General features: G+C 35.8%; 2 protein-coding genes across 3 annotated transcripts in view; one reads left to right on the plus strand and one right to left on the minus strand.

Moving 5' to 3' along the window:
* The window catches only part of acyp2 (acylphosphatase 2, muscle type), a 74,097-nt gene that overhangs the window by 40,366 nt on the left and 17,425 nt on the right, over window positions 1-16,306 (plus strand). The window contains exons 1-3 of one of the 2 annotated variants that reach the window (XM_079857878.1): window positions 9,819-10,004; window positions 10,265-10,281; window positions 11,440-11,549. In XM_079857878.1, coding sequence (XP_079714004.1) covers window positions 9,872-10,004; window positions 10,265-10,281; window positions 11,440-11,549 — 260 coding nt within the window. In that variant the 5' untranslated portion in view covers window positions 9,819-9,871. Of the gene's footprint in view, window positions 1-9,818; window positions 10,005-10,264; window positions 10,282-11,439; window positions 11,550-16,306 lie in introns of those variants that run through there. The other variant, XM_079857879.1, reaches the window with a different exon arrangement.
* Window positions 619-4,483, minus strand: foxg1b (forkhead box G1b). Its single transcript, XM_079857833.1, has one exon. It carries the CDS (start codon window positions 3,400-3,402, stop codon window positions 2,386-2,388), a length of 1,017 nt encoding a protein of 338 aa, XP_079713959.1. The 5' UTR covers window positions 3,403-4,483; the 3' UTR covers window positions 619-2,385.

The raw sequence follows: 16,306 nt of genomic DNA on the forward strand, positions 1-16,306 counted from the left end.
AAATAAAGTGTAATTATATACTATTTTATATTTATACATTTTATGGTAAATTCTGAGTACTTTGGTTCTGCGTTGAAAAATATATATATTTTTTTATCTTAAAATAAAATTTAATTATATGCTATTTTATATTTATATATTTTACGGTTTGTATTTGAAGTTAAAGGCCTGTTGCATGCAAGACCCAAACTCTTAAATGCAACAGGCATTTCAGTGCCTTTTTTCAGTTTTTTTTTTTTTTTTTTTTTTTTTTTTTTTTTTTTGGTAAAATCCTTTTTTCCTTTTTTTGTGTTACATGTTGCATTCCTTTTTTCTTTCTTTTTTTAACGAGGTAAAATTAAAGTTATCATGTTTCTTCCTTTGATGGTCAGCTGTTATTTATTCGCCACTTTATGCTATCGAGATAAATACATCGCCTATATATCGGGCCTTGGCGAAATTTGAACAGTAAAAAAAAGAAAAAAAGTTCTTCTATCACTGGCAAAGCCTCATTTTGCTCTGAATCAGAAGTTTCGTTAAACTTTTGTTTTAAATAATTAATTCGTCTACTTCCTGATTAAAAGAAAGCCTTTTAACTCGTCAAAACAAGTTTTTAAAAACAGATCATTTTTAGAGGTGAGTGATATTCGAGTGTGTATGTGTGTAAAAAAGTGCAGGGAATGTTTAGAGAGTTTGTCCCCTCCCTCTGAGTCTGTCCGAACACATTAACGCTGGTCCTGGTTCCGTGAAGGACTTCTTGAGTTCCCTGGATTCATATGGTCTGTTCCTCAGTGAGAGTTTTCCCTTCAGGAGCACGTGGAGCTGCTGGAGTTTCAGGAACATCTGCACAGTAAGTTTGACATTATTTTATTTCTCTTGGGCCACGATGAACACTTGTTTGCTCGTTATATCTCAGATATGTTTATTGTTGGGCCTATGAACACATTGCATTAGTTCGTGAATTTTAGGGGTTCTTCCTATTTCCCGATTGGGCTCGATTTTAGGCTTATTTTTTATGAATAAATTGGTTGCACTTTCATTAACAAGTAGTTTTACATTAGTAGTATGCATGCAATATATTTAATTGCGTATCATGCAACTTTATATTTAGCCTATAATTAATAATGTTTGGATTTGCATGTTGTGTAATGTTTTATCAATGTCGTAATAATGAAAATGTTAGCAATGAACCTTTCTCGTCTGGTATGCATGAGCACCATCATCAGCCCTGAAAGCCGAAAGCATGTGTGTGTGTGTAACATTATGTGTTGTAGGAATAAATATTACAGCATGCATGATATACATGCATTTAAATTGGTCTATTTGGGAAATAACATAGGAGAAGCTAAATGCATTAAACCCCTCGAGTCTTTTCTCAAAAATAGGGTTTGTGTAGCAAGAAAGGATTCATGCATTCATACAGAAATATTTCAATACTTTATTTCTTTGTTCTGAACTGAAGTTCAGGCAAAATATACAAGAAAAAAAAATTCAACGACAAACTAGTACATTAAATGACCGTGGCAACTAAAGGTGCAGAACTATAAATCACATGTTGGTTCAAACTAAAGGGAAATAAACAATCACATTTCTCATAAACGCATGTTTGCGCAGAGAGTTTAAATAATGGCTTCAGAACGTCAAATGAATGTGCAGGGATGTTATATTAAAAAACAAAAACATTAATGTTCTGTCTTTGGTGATGAACCATGCACCTCCACAGTCAAAACTGTTATGTGTGTAAATATGGGACAGACCCAAGCTGACCCAGAACAGTATTTTATGACAATATATAAACTCATCCCACACACACACACACACAGTTCATTTAATCCAGTGCTTTAATTCAGTAGCTCAGCTCTGTCCTCTCTGGACACAAACACACACCCACAGACCTAATTCATCAAACATTGCATATAGAGTTATATTTTTACCCAAATCCAGGTTTACACAGCTAATAATAATAATAATAATATCGTTTCATTGTCAGAACGCACACCTGAGTCAACCCTGATTTAAGATATTAAGGCGCATTCACAGTTTGGGACATAATATTTTGAATAAAAAAGGAATTAGTCGTACTAAACGAATAATATGTGCCATCCATCTAATAATAACAACAATATCCCACAGTAACAAGGGATAAAAAACATTTTGAATAAATACAAAACCATCATTCACAAAGAAATACTATAAATAATACTTTTTTTTTTCAACAAAAAAAGAAAAGAAAAAAAAAAGAAAAGAAAAACAAACACGTACAGTTATTGCCTTTGGCATAACATCATACTACCATTACAAAAATGATCTTAAATAGACACAAAAATTCAGATCCAGACAGACGCACAGTCCTCTCACAAAGGGAACGCTTGGCGAGGTTTTCTAGGAAAGTTTAGCGCGCGACGCTCAGCTCAGGAACGAATTGGGCGCGACGCGTTTGTGTTGAGACAGAAGTCCGCTGGAAAGTGGAGATGTGAAGGACGGTAAACTAGTTCTTATGGAGTCCGAGAGCAGAGAAGACGGAGAGCTGGAGATCCCGTATCCCGGCGCGCTCGGGAGCGACTGCGGCTGTTGCGCGCCCGGTACGAAATATCCATTGTGTCCTGAGAGTAATCCAGCAGCGGACGACGGAGACACGCCGTACCCGTTCGACAGGTTGATACTCCCGCTTGAGGCTCCCAGAATCTGGCGAGACATATCCCCGTTCCCGAGCGGCTCGACGCCGGGGAGTAAAGATCCGTACGCGTGTCCTTGGTTTAGAAATCCGTGCGTGGATCCGTTATAGTGCGAGTGGTGTAAGGGTAAGAACGGAGACAGCTGCCAGTAAAGCGGGTTGCTCGGGCGTTCACCCAGTCCGAGTCCGAGAGGCGCGAATCGGAGGCCCCTTTTCATCACCAACTTCCCCCGCGAGGTCGCCGAGCGCCGCCGGAGCTTCCCGGTGGTTCCGCCGATAAACACATCATCGCTGGAGGGGTCGAGCATCCAGTAGTTCCCTTTCCCCGGGTCGTCGTAGTGTCTCGGCACCTTCACGAAGCACTTATTGAGGCTCAGATTGTGCCGGATGGAGTTCTGCCAGCCCTGCTTGTGCTCCCGGTAATACGGGAAGTTCTTCATGATGAACTCGTAGATGCCGTTGAGCGTGAGTCGCTTCTCGGGACTCTGTCGGATGGCCATCATGATGAGCGCGTTGTAGCTGAACGGAGGCTTGTCGAATTTCTTTCCCTTTTTGCACGGTTGCTCGGGTTCGTCCGCGTCGCGTTGCGCGGGGTCCATCTCGACCGTTTCTGAGGGTTTGTCGGAGACCGGGCTTCGCTCCGCGCCATCGTCCGCACCCGGGCTGTCAAACTTCGATGGGAGTAACAGGCTTTTGATGCTGAACGATGTGGACTTCTGCACCATGGTGGGCTCACTGTGATCTCCCATGCCGGGCGATGAAGCGCGTAAAAGCCCCGTTTTCGTACTTTAAAACACAAGAGGTCAAGCGCGCAACGATGGGGACATCGCGTGCATGACAGAACTTCGCAGACTCATTGGTGATTAACCAGGGCTCACTCTTACCAACTACCTCATCGTATGAAAGGGAGGAGGAGCTCTTCACTTGCTGGTGCTGGACAGTCTCAGTCGCGCCCCGCTTACTCCATTATAATGCGCGGAGAGCCCCGTGCGCGCGGGAGTCTGGAGCGTCTCCTGTGCGTCACTGATCACGTAGCCTGGATAGGAGGGACGAGGAGTTGTTTTCACGTTGCCTGAAACGCACTGAAATAAAGTTTGAATGATCCAAAACTAAAGTGTTAGTGATGCTGGATCGCTCATGGCACTCTCAGAATGCCTTAATAATACAATTTGAACCCGGGAGGGAGGGTTCAAAGTCAAACTGGGATTGTAAATATTACAACCGTTAAGTATTCATAATAAACTGGATGAGACAATAATATTTTGTGTATATATGCATGATCGGTCAGTGGTTATTGATTATTTGGCTTTCCAAGGACTCCACAGAGCCGTGCGTAAAAGCGCGCGGGCTGCACGAGCCAACGGCGCCTCTAGTGTCCGCACGGGTCACAGACCCACTGAACTCCTGCCAGAGAACTGGACAAGTTCTGTGGACACTTTGAAGGACTCATATATGACATTTTTATTAATAATATTGACAGTAATAATCTGCAAACCCTTGTGATTCAGTGCGCTGGATTCAATCCTCTCCATCATGAACGCCATAAACTATATAAACGCTCGAACAATTGTTTACTTGTTTATCGTTGATCAATTAGTCTGATATTTTGCACAGATTGCATTAGAATAATCTTATTTACGTCTGTATCTCAAATAGCTTTCATTTTTAAATTTCGCATAGTTTTCATTCTGAAATAAACACTTTTTCACGCGCTTATATTAACACTCATTTCGCATTAATTAAATGTATATCTAGAAATTAAATGTATATAGTGTTAAACATTCTGCATGGTTTGGTTGGTTTGGTCTGAACCAATAAAAGGGTTTTATTATTGTTTTCTTGTCTGAAGGCTGTTTGAACATTTCATCTGCTGCTGTTTCGATCCTTATATATATTAATAATTAAACTTGAGACTGGACTTGATTTGTATGAGATGTAAATTATGTATTTTATTGATGCACAGAGTAGTAATACAGCTCTTTAATTTATAGCTATTATTAAAGAAACGTCGAATGTGTATGAAATAAAAATGTCAAAATATTAACTAAAGTTTTTATGAAATAGTTCAATTCGGGGAAAAAGCAAAGCAAACGAATAACTTTTTAATTTATTCTTATTTAATTCATTTTATATAAATTCATGCTTTTATGTGTACATAATATTTTTATTTTCTATAAAAAACAAGTAAAAAAAGCATCACTAGTAATTGCGTCACATGACGGTTCGCCGTAGCAATTTTATTATAAATAAAATATATTTGTTGAATTTATTGAAACTATATTTTGCAGTGCAAACAATATATCATGTTGTGTTCTTATTACTATCCATTGACTTTTTATTAATAATAATAATAATAATAATAAAGCTTTTTCGAGCTCTAAACAGCAGTGTCACGTAAATTAATGTTTTAATATTTATAATAAATTATTCTTATTTTTATTGTTAAAAAAACGACGGGATGTCTCTATAATATTGTTAGATTAAATTACAGTTTGTTTTTATTTTCAAAGTCAAATGATATTTTATTTTCAGCATAATGAAAGCATCAGTAAGTCGTCGAGTCTTTCACACCCGTTTCAATCAGGTTTTATTGGTCTCTAAAAGAGCTTTTCCTTTCAAATAATTACACAAGAAAAAAAAAGTTTAATAAATTGTTTTTGACATCAATATGAGTAAACGAGCAGAGCTTCTTCTATTTTCTATTTTCCTTTCTTGCACCGCAGATGTAATACAATCCATCATGTAATCAATGAGTTAAATGTGAATTAGCAAAGAAAACAATTAGTATTTCACCATGTTTAAGATGATTTTTAACAATCGGTTTGTAGCAGGGGTGGCCAATTAAATCCCCATATTTTTAACAATATTATTATTAATATTTTTAAAAAAACACGTTTTTCCTGCCCAGCACTGCAAAATGACTTCACAAAATAATATTAATTATTCATTACCATCTGAGGTCAAAAACAAGTTCAGTCATGCCAAAATGAGTGATTTGCAGTGAGCAACTTGCCTGTGTTAAAATACCTACTAAATAAAGTGTGTATTTTTATTGGAATTTTACTATTTCACCCGCATTTCCTTTAAGAAATCTATTTTACACTAACACAAAATAGTTTTTGACAAAAATGTCCTCATTGAAACCCATTACAGCTTTTTCAAATTGCTTACACACACTTTCTGAAACTATGGCTCCATTTCATGAAACTCGCACGAAACACACACACACACACACACAACATGTAAATCATCAGACATCTCTTGCAAAGGCAAGTGTTTTCACACATGTTGTCTGTATAATGATTATGGCATTTAAATAACAGTATTTTCTAAATGAAACACTGTTAGTTTTCAGGAGTGTGTGTGATGTAGAGAACTGTGTGAAGAGTTTTGCAAACTGAGTTTGATTGTTTCACTGAGTGAGTCTCAACTTCCACTTCTAGTGTCTAAAAGCGGTTTGAAAAACACTGTAAAACTGCAGTTTTTAATCCCAGGTCCTTTTAACTATTAAACGATGCAGTGTTTGTTAAGAGGCTTTCGTTCTGTTGGCAAGGCTTCAAAATTAAAATGTTTACTATGTTTTACCAGATGGCTTCATTTTCTCAGGTTTGGTCTAGAAAGCAAACACTCGCTTTATTCCTGTTTTCTGCATATTATGGATCAATCATGCAGTGATAACTGGGTGTGATATGGATGTCAGTGTGTGGTGTGTGTGTGTGTGTAATAAAGACATTCAGTTTATATATCAACCTCAAATGTGGAGCACAAGATTTACTTGCAGTTTTAGAGTTCAACATGTTTCAGAAAATATATATTTTATATAAAATAATGTTCATAATTTTTTTACTTCAACAATAATCTGCCAAGGGTCTTCGTTAAAATAAGACCAAACTTAAGTCATTGTCATTTTTTTTTATGACAGTTTTTGGACATGGACATTTATGCGTAACTTTTTTAATTGACACAGGAGGGTTAATGCCTTGACCAGATGAAAATGACGTGTAAAAGGTTAAATAAAAGGTCAGAGTTTATTATAAGGGGTTTTCTTCAGGGTGAAGAGCCTGTCCTCTTATTAAAACACCCAAGACTGAACCGTAAATTGTTTCTCCCATCACTAATCTTATCATAATGTAGATGATTTAATTGCTTTCAAGCCAATATATGAAGAAAACATTTGAATTTCGGACTTTAAAACATGTTTGCCTTGTAAAACACAGACAGACGCAGATCTCAGTTAAAACATGACACACATATCTACTAATAGGCTAATAATCAACAGCATGTGTGAATAAACCCAGTAAACAACATCGGCGTCCTTTGTTCATGCTGCAGTGCATGCTGGGAACTCACAAACCCTTAACAATCACTAACATTGTTCAATATAAAGCTCTTTGTCCATGTGACTGTGTGTGAATTATTGAAGGGAATTTTAGGAACTTCTACACTGATGTGCAATAAAACACTGAGCTCGTAATTCTATGAGCAGTTTAAGTGATTTCTATAGTATATTCATTTTTAATTCTCAATTTTTGTGAGAATTAAAGTGACAAATTAATTTTTACAAGTACAAATACTAGTCTTTCGATTAAATGCTCATGCATGCACAATAATTATAAAAAAATGAGCAAAATGACATTTAAATTCTAAATTCTATGTATGCATTTTTTCTTGAGCAGAAAAATGACTATATTATCAGCATATTAAGTCATGTTGAATAGTTTCATGTGTTTGCGGATGCTTTTAAACACATTTTAATGCTAAGGCTTTGTTTGATATTTTGTTATCTAATACAATTATGTTTTTTAGTGATACTTAAGTGACTTTTTGGTGCAGCTGTGTGTTATGTAAGAGCACAACACTGCCAAATCTGACAGTTCTGATGGATGGAGAGAAAAAAATCATAATACAAAACATAAAAAACATGTATGGCACTTTAGATTTTATAAACCACACAGAGATTCAACCAAAAGCAATTCGAGAGACAAAACCATGAACAGTCTGAAATGATATCAATATTACTGTAATCATCAGACTGGTGATCAGGTTAATTAATCATCAGAATCATCAGTTTCCATCGTCCTTTTCTTGTGTGTGTGTGTGTGTGTGTGTGTGTGTGTGTGTGTGTGTGTGTGTGTGTGTGTGTGTGTGCGTGCGTGCGTGCGTGCGTGTGTGTGTGTGTAAGAGAGTTTATTTCGCTGTGTCTCCAGAATGAATCTGAATCTGAATAAATTGTGCATTTTATAAAAACAATAGATGTATGTGCACTAGTTAGACAGCTAAATGCGCGTGTGCGTGCGTGCGTGCGTGTGTGTGTGTGTTTACGTGCCGACAATGTTGTCAGTCTGAGCTCTAGGATTACGGGTTCTCTCTGTTGGAATAAATCAACAATTGGTGTGTGTGTGTGTGTGTGTGTGTGTGTGTGTGTGTGGGTGTGGGTGTGGGTGTGGGTGTGTGGGTGGGGGGGGGGGGGGTTGCTATTGGCTGATCTCTCTTTTTATATATATAATTATATAGGCTATATATATATATATATATATATATATATATATATATATATATATATATATGTATGTGTGTGTGTGTGTGTAACAATGTAACAAACACACACACACACATATATATGTGTGTGTGTGTGTGTGTGTGTGTGTGTGTGTGTGTGTGTGTGTGTGTAACAATGTAACAAACATTTTTTTATGCTTTATTTGAACATTCAGTTTACAATGTGAAATAACAGAATCAGAACACAAAAATAATTATTAAGAATAACAAAAATATAAAAATAGTGAAAGAGAACACTTCAACAACATCATCGCACACAACAAAAAAACAGTTAGACAGTGATGTAAATAAAATAAAAAACAAAAACAAGACAAAAAAGAAAGACAGAGGGCATTACTTAGATGAAAAGATATCTAAACATTTATTACGGTAAAAAGTTTGTAGGTCTTGCAAATTGTACATGTTGTGAGTGCTTTTGGGCTGCTATTGGCTGATCTCATGTGATTGACAGGTTGCTCCGCCCTCATCATCAGAGAAGAGATGAGTTATTCTGATTCAAGATTACAGGCACGTGCATTTAACACAATAATGATGATGTGCATTGATAAAACATTTGACTAGACTGTTAAATTAGAAATAAATTCACTAAAGAAATGTTTAACGCATCACCTTTCCTTTACTTGATTTATACTCCGCATTAATGCAACATTCCTATATAATGCTCCAAACTCTCCATCATCACGGCTGATCTTTGAGATGGCATGATGACAGTCTGACCCTGTCCTTCTGTGATCGTGTGAAAACATGTTCTGGGTCTAAGGTCTCTGTCAAATCCTAATGTGATTTGTTTTCTTGAAAGGATTTGTCTGTGAAAAGACATTTAAACCCTTGTATGCAAATTGCATCTGTAATAAAATGTTTGTGCATTCACAGATCTAAATGTTTTGTGTCTATAATCTCTGACGGTCAGGCTTGTTTTTCAATCATAAACATACTAGATTACAGAGGAAAAACTGTGGCTGAGAATATTGAAATCTCATCAGGATATTAGAGGAATATTGTGTTGTGTTATGTGTGTGTCGCTCATTATTTGTGGTTATTGATGTAATCTGGTCTGCTTTTTTAAACTCAATCATTCTGGAATAAGGAGACTAAATCATTTGATGTGTTTACATGCAAAAATCAATCTACCATGGTACTGCTTCAGAACTTTTAACTGTACTATGTAAAATATTTAATATTTTTAACAGTGTATTGTTTATTTTTTATTGCTCATTCATAAATATAGGATATTATTCAGAATTATTACATGTATGTATAATTATACTCTATATTAGAGTTGTAACACAGCCTAATGTTGAATCTATTATTAAAATCTCATTGATATATCCAGTGTTGAAAACTCTCGCGAGAATGAAACACAGAAGTCTCTTCCTCCAGAGGGCGCGCGGCCGCTCAGAAAGCAAATCTCTGGACGAATATTGTCTTATTAGAGGCATTTTACATTTGATACTTTAAAGTATTGGATTCTAACGTAGAAATACAAACCTAGTCCAAACAATCCCTACAAAATAATGCTTTAAAACTCACCATTCTGTAACCACAACGACTGTGATTTGTCCATCGCGTCAAACGCTGAGAAAAGGAACAGTTGTCACGTGACGGACGTGTCAGGTCTCGTTGCCTTGCGCGTGGCTGTGGCGTCAGGCTCCTTTATTTATGATTATCTGTAATTTAAACATCTGCTGGACTTCTCTTTTGGTCCTGATCCTTGTAATATTGTTTGCAATGTCTTCAGACGCCGGTGAAAAATATGTGTCTATAGATTTTGAGGTATTCGGGAATGTTCAGGGTGGGTATTTGACCGTTTTGCAAACTTGGCGATATTAATTCTCGCCACGCCTCCAAAAATAGACGAGCATTTATTTATGCCTCAGCTCAAAAAAGGCTTTACGGCTTTGTGCATTTTATGTCTTAATATAATATTATGTTGATTATTCTTTATTGCTATGTGTTTATTGTATGCAAGTATAGGGCTACATAAATGAATCATATTTGTAGGCTATACAGTTGCACGTATTCCAAAAAACTCATAAATGTTTCTTTTTTCAGGTGTTTGCTTCAGAATGGTGAGATATTTATGGTTAATGCAAGTTTGCTTTACAAAGCTTGCTTATATAACTAAGAATGGCAGACCCTACTAACACTAACCAAAAATAGAAACATGGTATTATTATGTTTTTTAGACTTGGTAATATGATATTCTACTAGAAAATAAGTGATTGCTGTGCAAATACAAACACGTGCTAGATCTACTAGATTTAAATAGTAAATGGGTAATAAATGTAAGTGAAATGGGTAAGATATCTGAATATATTTGGTATTTAGTATGATCAATTTGATAAAGTATACAAGTGCATATATACGAGAATATATATTATAAAGTATATAATTGCATATATATGAGTATATATGATATATATGATAAAGTCTATAAGTGCATATATACGAGAACATATGATAAAGTATATAATTGCATATATATGATATGCATGACAAAGTGTATAAGTGCATATATACGAGTATATATGATAAAGTGTATAATTGCATATTATGAGTATATAATATAGATGATCAAGTTTATAAGTGCATATATATGAGTATATATGATATGTATGATAGTGTATAATTGCATATACATGAGTATATATAATATATATGATAGTTTATAAGTGCATATATATGAGTATGTATAATTGCATATATACGAGTATATATAATATATATGATAAAGTTTATAAGTGCATATATATGAGTATATATGATAAAGTTTATAAGTGCATATATATGAGTATATATGATAAAGTGTACAATTGCATTTATACGAGTATATATAATATATATAATAAAGTGTATAAGTGCAAATATACAAGTATATATGATAAAGTGTATTAATGCATACGAGTATGTATGAAAGTGTAAAAGTGCATATATACGAGTATATGATAAAGTGTATAAGTGCATATATACGAGTATATGATAAAGTGTATAAGTGCATATATACGAATATATATGATAAAGTGTATAAGTGCATATATACGAGTATACAAAGTATATAATTGCATACGAGTATATGAATGCATGAACTGATAAAATCTGTCCTTTGAATGCAATGAAATTAACAGCATTTTTCTAACGCATTAATGCAAGATCAAGCCCCTTGTTTCATCATTCATGTCTTTGACTCTGTCTGAATCTCATTTCTCATCTGTCCTGATTTACCACAGTATACAGAAGCAGAGGGGAAGAATCTGGGCGTCACAGGCTGGGTGAAGAACACTAGACAGGGCACTGTGATCGGACAGGTGCAGGGACCTCCAGAGAAAGTGAAGGAAATGTGAGTATGCATCTGTGTTCAGTTATAATTACAATCGGTTGCAGCAATGGAGGAAGCAGGATCTAATTGCATCGGTCTTTTATTAAACAAAATCAATACCTTACAAAGAACTCAAGAGCAGAAACAGGAACAGAACAACCAACTTAGTGCAACGATAAGAACTGACCAAGAACAAGACAGAACACAGGGTTTAAATAGAGAAAAATGAACAAGACAAACCTGAACTGAACTAACAATCAATCAAACACTTTAGAAACAAACAGGCAGGGGCGGAGGAAGACAGAACTGAACTAATAAACAGATAAACTAAACCCTGATGATATCTGAGTGTGCAGTTCCTCCTCTAACCAACAGGTGGCGCTAGTGTTCCAGTGTTCGAGTCATGGAACAGTCTAGAAAGACTGATAGTGAAAATGGATCATTTTACTGACTCTCTTGTTCGATCTCGTTCATCTAAATGAACGAATCTTTTTTTTTTTGAGTCATTTTGTTCATTTAAGTGGCTTTAAATGTTATACTTTTAACACCCGAATTCCCAGAGCACGTCCACCTACGCAATCCTGATCATATTCTGACTGAATGAAGAAATCATTATAATGCAGTCAAAAATAATTCACAAGGAACATTAATAATTAGTCTTTCGTTCATTTGTCACGTGACAGACGCACTGAACGGATCGATCATGAGAGACCCATCACTGCTGTGCTGTAACCTACACTGATAGATGGAGACAGCAGAGTAGAAAGCTTTTAGTGCGCTGAAAGCTTCTGCAGCCTGAGCTGTATTTTGAGTGTGTGTGTGTGTGTTTGTGGTCTGCAGTCCCTCGGGTCGGGTGGGGCGGGGAGTGATGATGTCATGATGTCAGTCTGGGCGGGGGGGAGCACAGGGGCGAGGGCTTTATGACATCATCACAGTCTCAAATGTGATCCAGACATTATTTGTGCACATTACTGGCGAGGGAGAGATGAGATTACTCTTATTTTATTACTTACTTATTACTTTTATTTTTGCATAAAATTGTGCGCTGTATTTTTTTAGTACTTTGATTTTAAGTTCAAAGTGCTTTATTGTCATTCCAACTATAGAGCAATAGTGTACGGCAGAGCGAAATTGCGTTTTTCCAAGCTCAAATGTGGCCCTGGATCACGTCACCAGTCTCGAGTCGCACGGGGATATCTGTGGCAATAGCAAAATAAAATAAATTTGTACGGGTCAAAATTATCGATTTTTATTTTATGCCAAAAATCATGAGGATATTAAAGGGGGTATATCATGCTAAATCCACTTTTTTTAGCCCTTAAATGCATTTTGTTGTATATTTGGAGTGTTTAGAAGTACAGAAAAGTTGAAATTATTCTCTTCAGGTGCTTCGTTGATATCTTTATATTCTGTTTTGGCCTTATTTTTCAGCCTGTTCCGATTTTTCTGTTATCTATGACGTTTTGTGAACTATTACGTCACAGTATTTGCAGCGGAACTGCCAAATAAGGACATTGACTTCCAGCCCAACACTTCGAGCAATCCGCCATTTTTATTTCTCGCTGCAATTTTGTAGTCCAAGCTAAAAGATGCAGAAGTTACGAGAGGGTAAGTTAAAATGTTCGGTTGTTGGATGTAGTAACCCACACGCTTCATTACACCGTCTAATGTAGATGAACTGCCGCGCTTGTGACAGGGCGCATGTTTAACTGAAAGAACGAGCAGAGAGAGAGAGACCCGGTCGCGCGCACGCACTCTCTCTCTTCGGAGCCAGGCGAAAGTGTAAACAAGACACCGTCTCCAAACTAGACGCTGTCTTGCTCTCTCTCCCTCGCACATATTAAAGGAGAACTCCGGTCAATTTTAACATTGAGCTAATTTTTTTGTACATTTGGAGTGCTGTCAGTACAGAGAACAACGACAAAAATCGGTGTTGCCTACACCGTGTTATCCTCTTTTTAAAATTTGCACCCTGTTGACTTCAATGGGGCAAGTACTAAACCTGCTTTTAGCCTCTTAACATCCTTGATGTGTCATTACAAGTGCACAGGTCATGTGAGTGATTCCTTCTGAGTGAACACGGGTGAATCTGACTGCAGTAGATGTGAAAGAAATGTATAAAAATGATGTTATTTAAGCCAGCGCAAATACCTTTGTTTACATCCTGTTTTTCGGTTGAAGTCCAAAGTAGTCGATTGCCGAGTTCACGCGCGTGATCATAGGTATTAAACCTATGCGTGTGAACTCTGCAATCGACTACTTTGGACTTCAACCGAAAAACAGGATGTAAACAAAGGTATTTGCGCTGGCTTAAATAACATCATTTTTATACATTTCTTTCACATCTACTGCAGTCAGATTCACCCGTGTTCACTCAGAAGGAATCACTCACATGACCTGTGCACTTGTAATGACACATCAAGGATGTTAAGAGGCTAAAAGCAGGTTTAGTACTTGCCCCATTGAAGTCAACAGGGTGCAAATTTTAAAAAGAGGATAACACGGTGTAGGCAACACCGATTTTTGTCGTTGTTCTCTGTATTGACAGCACTCCAAATGTACAAAAAAATGAGCTCAATGTTAAAATTGACCGGAGTTCTCCTTTAATCAAAATAAATCGACACGGTGGTAAAAGGTCGGACGACCAAAGTTTCATGTGTAAATACAGTAACACACCATTGCGATACATCCATATGAAGACGTTCTTCTGCAGGTTCGTCGTCTTCATTTTCATCTCGCTCCGGCTCCGACTCTGGCTCGAACATGTAAGGCTGGCTGGACAAGTCTTCCGTTGTTGACATTTTGTTAATAACGTGTGAATAAAAAGTTTCTGTGCCGCTAGATAATCGTATCTCTGCTATCAAACTACAAAAATGGCTGAACGGGGTGGAGTTGAACCGAGTGTCACCTCTGCATCCTGGAGAGGGGGGGCGGGGTATGAAGTGTCTCAATTGTATTTAAAGAGACCGCACCAAAACGAGTTGCTCTCAGACGCACATCAGAAAAGGGGTAGAAAAGGGGCCTGTGGAGCTATAATAATGAGGAATTCAGACCCAAGCATTGCAGTTCCGCTTTATATAGACCACAAATGTATGATTTATATGTAAAAAGGAATGATTTAAAAGCATGATATGTCTCCTTTAAGTAAAGATCATGTTCCATGAATATATTTAGTAAATTTCCTACCGTAAATATATAAAACATGTATTTCTGTGAGTGAATGCTGCACAATCGTGAACATAAATGAACAACTTTAAAGGAGATTTTCTCAATGTTTCGATTTTTTTTTGCATCTTCAGATTCCAGATTTACAATAGTTGTATCTCGACCAAATATTGTCCTATCCTAATAAACCACACATCAATGGAAAGCTTATTTATTCAGCTTTCAGGTTATGTATAAATCTCAATTTCATAAAATCGCTCCATGTGACTGCTTTTGTGGTCCAAGGTCAGAAATGTGCATAGTAAGTAGAAGCATAAATAGGAAAAACAAATTAGCAGGACAAACAACATGTAGACATAACATACACTATAAATAGACCAAATAACAAATCGACATAAGACAATCAAAACTAAATGTATACTGAAAATATACAATTTAATGTGTTACGTATTCTAATATCTAAGTATATGTTATGTTGCGATAGTGTTTGCCAGAAGGCAGAGTCTCTGATTATTACTCTGATTATATCTCTGATGTCTGTGTTTGGGTAATCTGTTCATTAATTCAGTTCCGTCTTTCTCCGCCCCCTTCCTGTTTGTTTCCATGGTTACTGATTTGATTTGAGTTTCAGTTCAGGTGTGTCTCATTAATTAGCCTTATTAGTTCCTCTGTTTGCTGTCTATTTAAGCCTTGTGTTTCTTTCAGTTCTGCGTCAGTGCGTTGTTGCGTTTAGTTGTTCTGTTCATGTTTCTGAGATTCTGTTTTGTCAAGTTTTTAGTTTGTTTTTGAATAAATCTGAGTAATCATTCTGTAAAAAAGTATATGATCAATAAGTTATGACAACATATATTTTTACAAAGCTTTAACTATATAAGCAATTTTCAACTTTTTTAAGTTATACAAGATTCAACTCATTTTTGTAAAGTCAGTTTAATGTAATTTAAGTTGAAATGACTTGAAAGTCTATTGTACTTAAAAGTTTAAGGCAGTAACTTTTGTTTTTTTTAACAGTGTATTAGAAAAAAATTAAGCTAAAAAATAAAGCTAAAATATAAATATTAGATGGAAAATTAGTTGCCTTGGCGACTACCTGAAATTACTAATTTTTTTACATGCAAAAAAAAAAAAAAATGAACAAAAAGTAAATTAAACATTAGTAATAATTAAAAAACAAAGCCAAAAACATATTTCAAGCTAATGTTAATACAATAATGAATAATAAAAATTTATATTATTATAATAAAAGCGATAGTAGTATATAAACAAATAGTATATAAACAAGATATGTTCAATAAATTAAAAATATTATTTTAAAATTTTATAATAAATATTATTTTGTTATTATTAAAAACTATTATTTGATGAAACTTAAGATTAAGATATTTTTTGTACAAAATTAGAAAAAAATATACAAATAACTGCATATATTTCTGAGATGATAACAGGATGTCTCTCACTGAATTAAACATGAAAGATAACGAGGTCATGTGACAACAGCGAAACGTTGAACACGCTGCTCAGTATTGAGGCCTGAACAATAATGCTGAGATATTACTAAAATGAATGATCGCTGAGCTTTAAATGGTGTTGTGTATTAATTCAAATGCACACAG

This window comes from Squalius cephalus (genome assembly GCF_949319135.1).
Source record: "Squalius cephalus genome assembly, chromosome: 22".
Lineage (NCBI taxonomy): Eukaryota > Metazoa > Chordata > Actinopteri > Cypriniformes > Leuciscidae > Squalius > Squalius cephalus.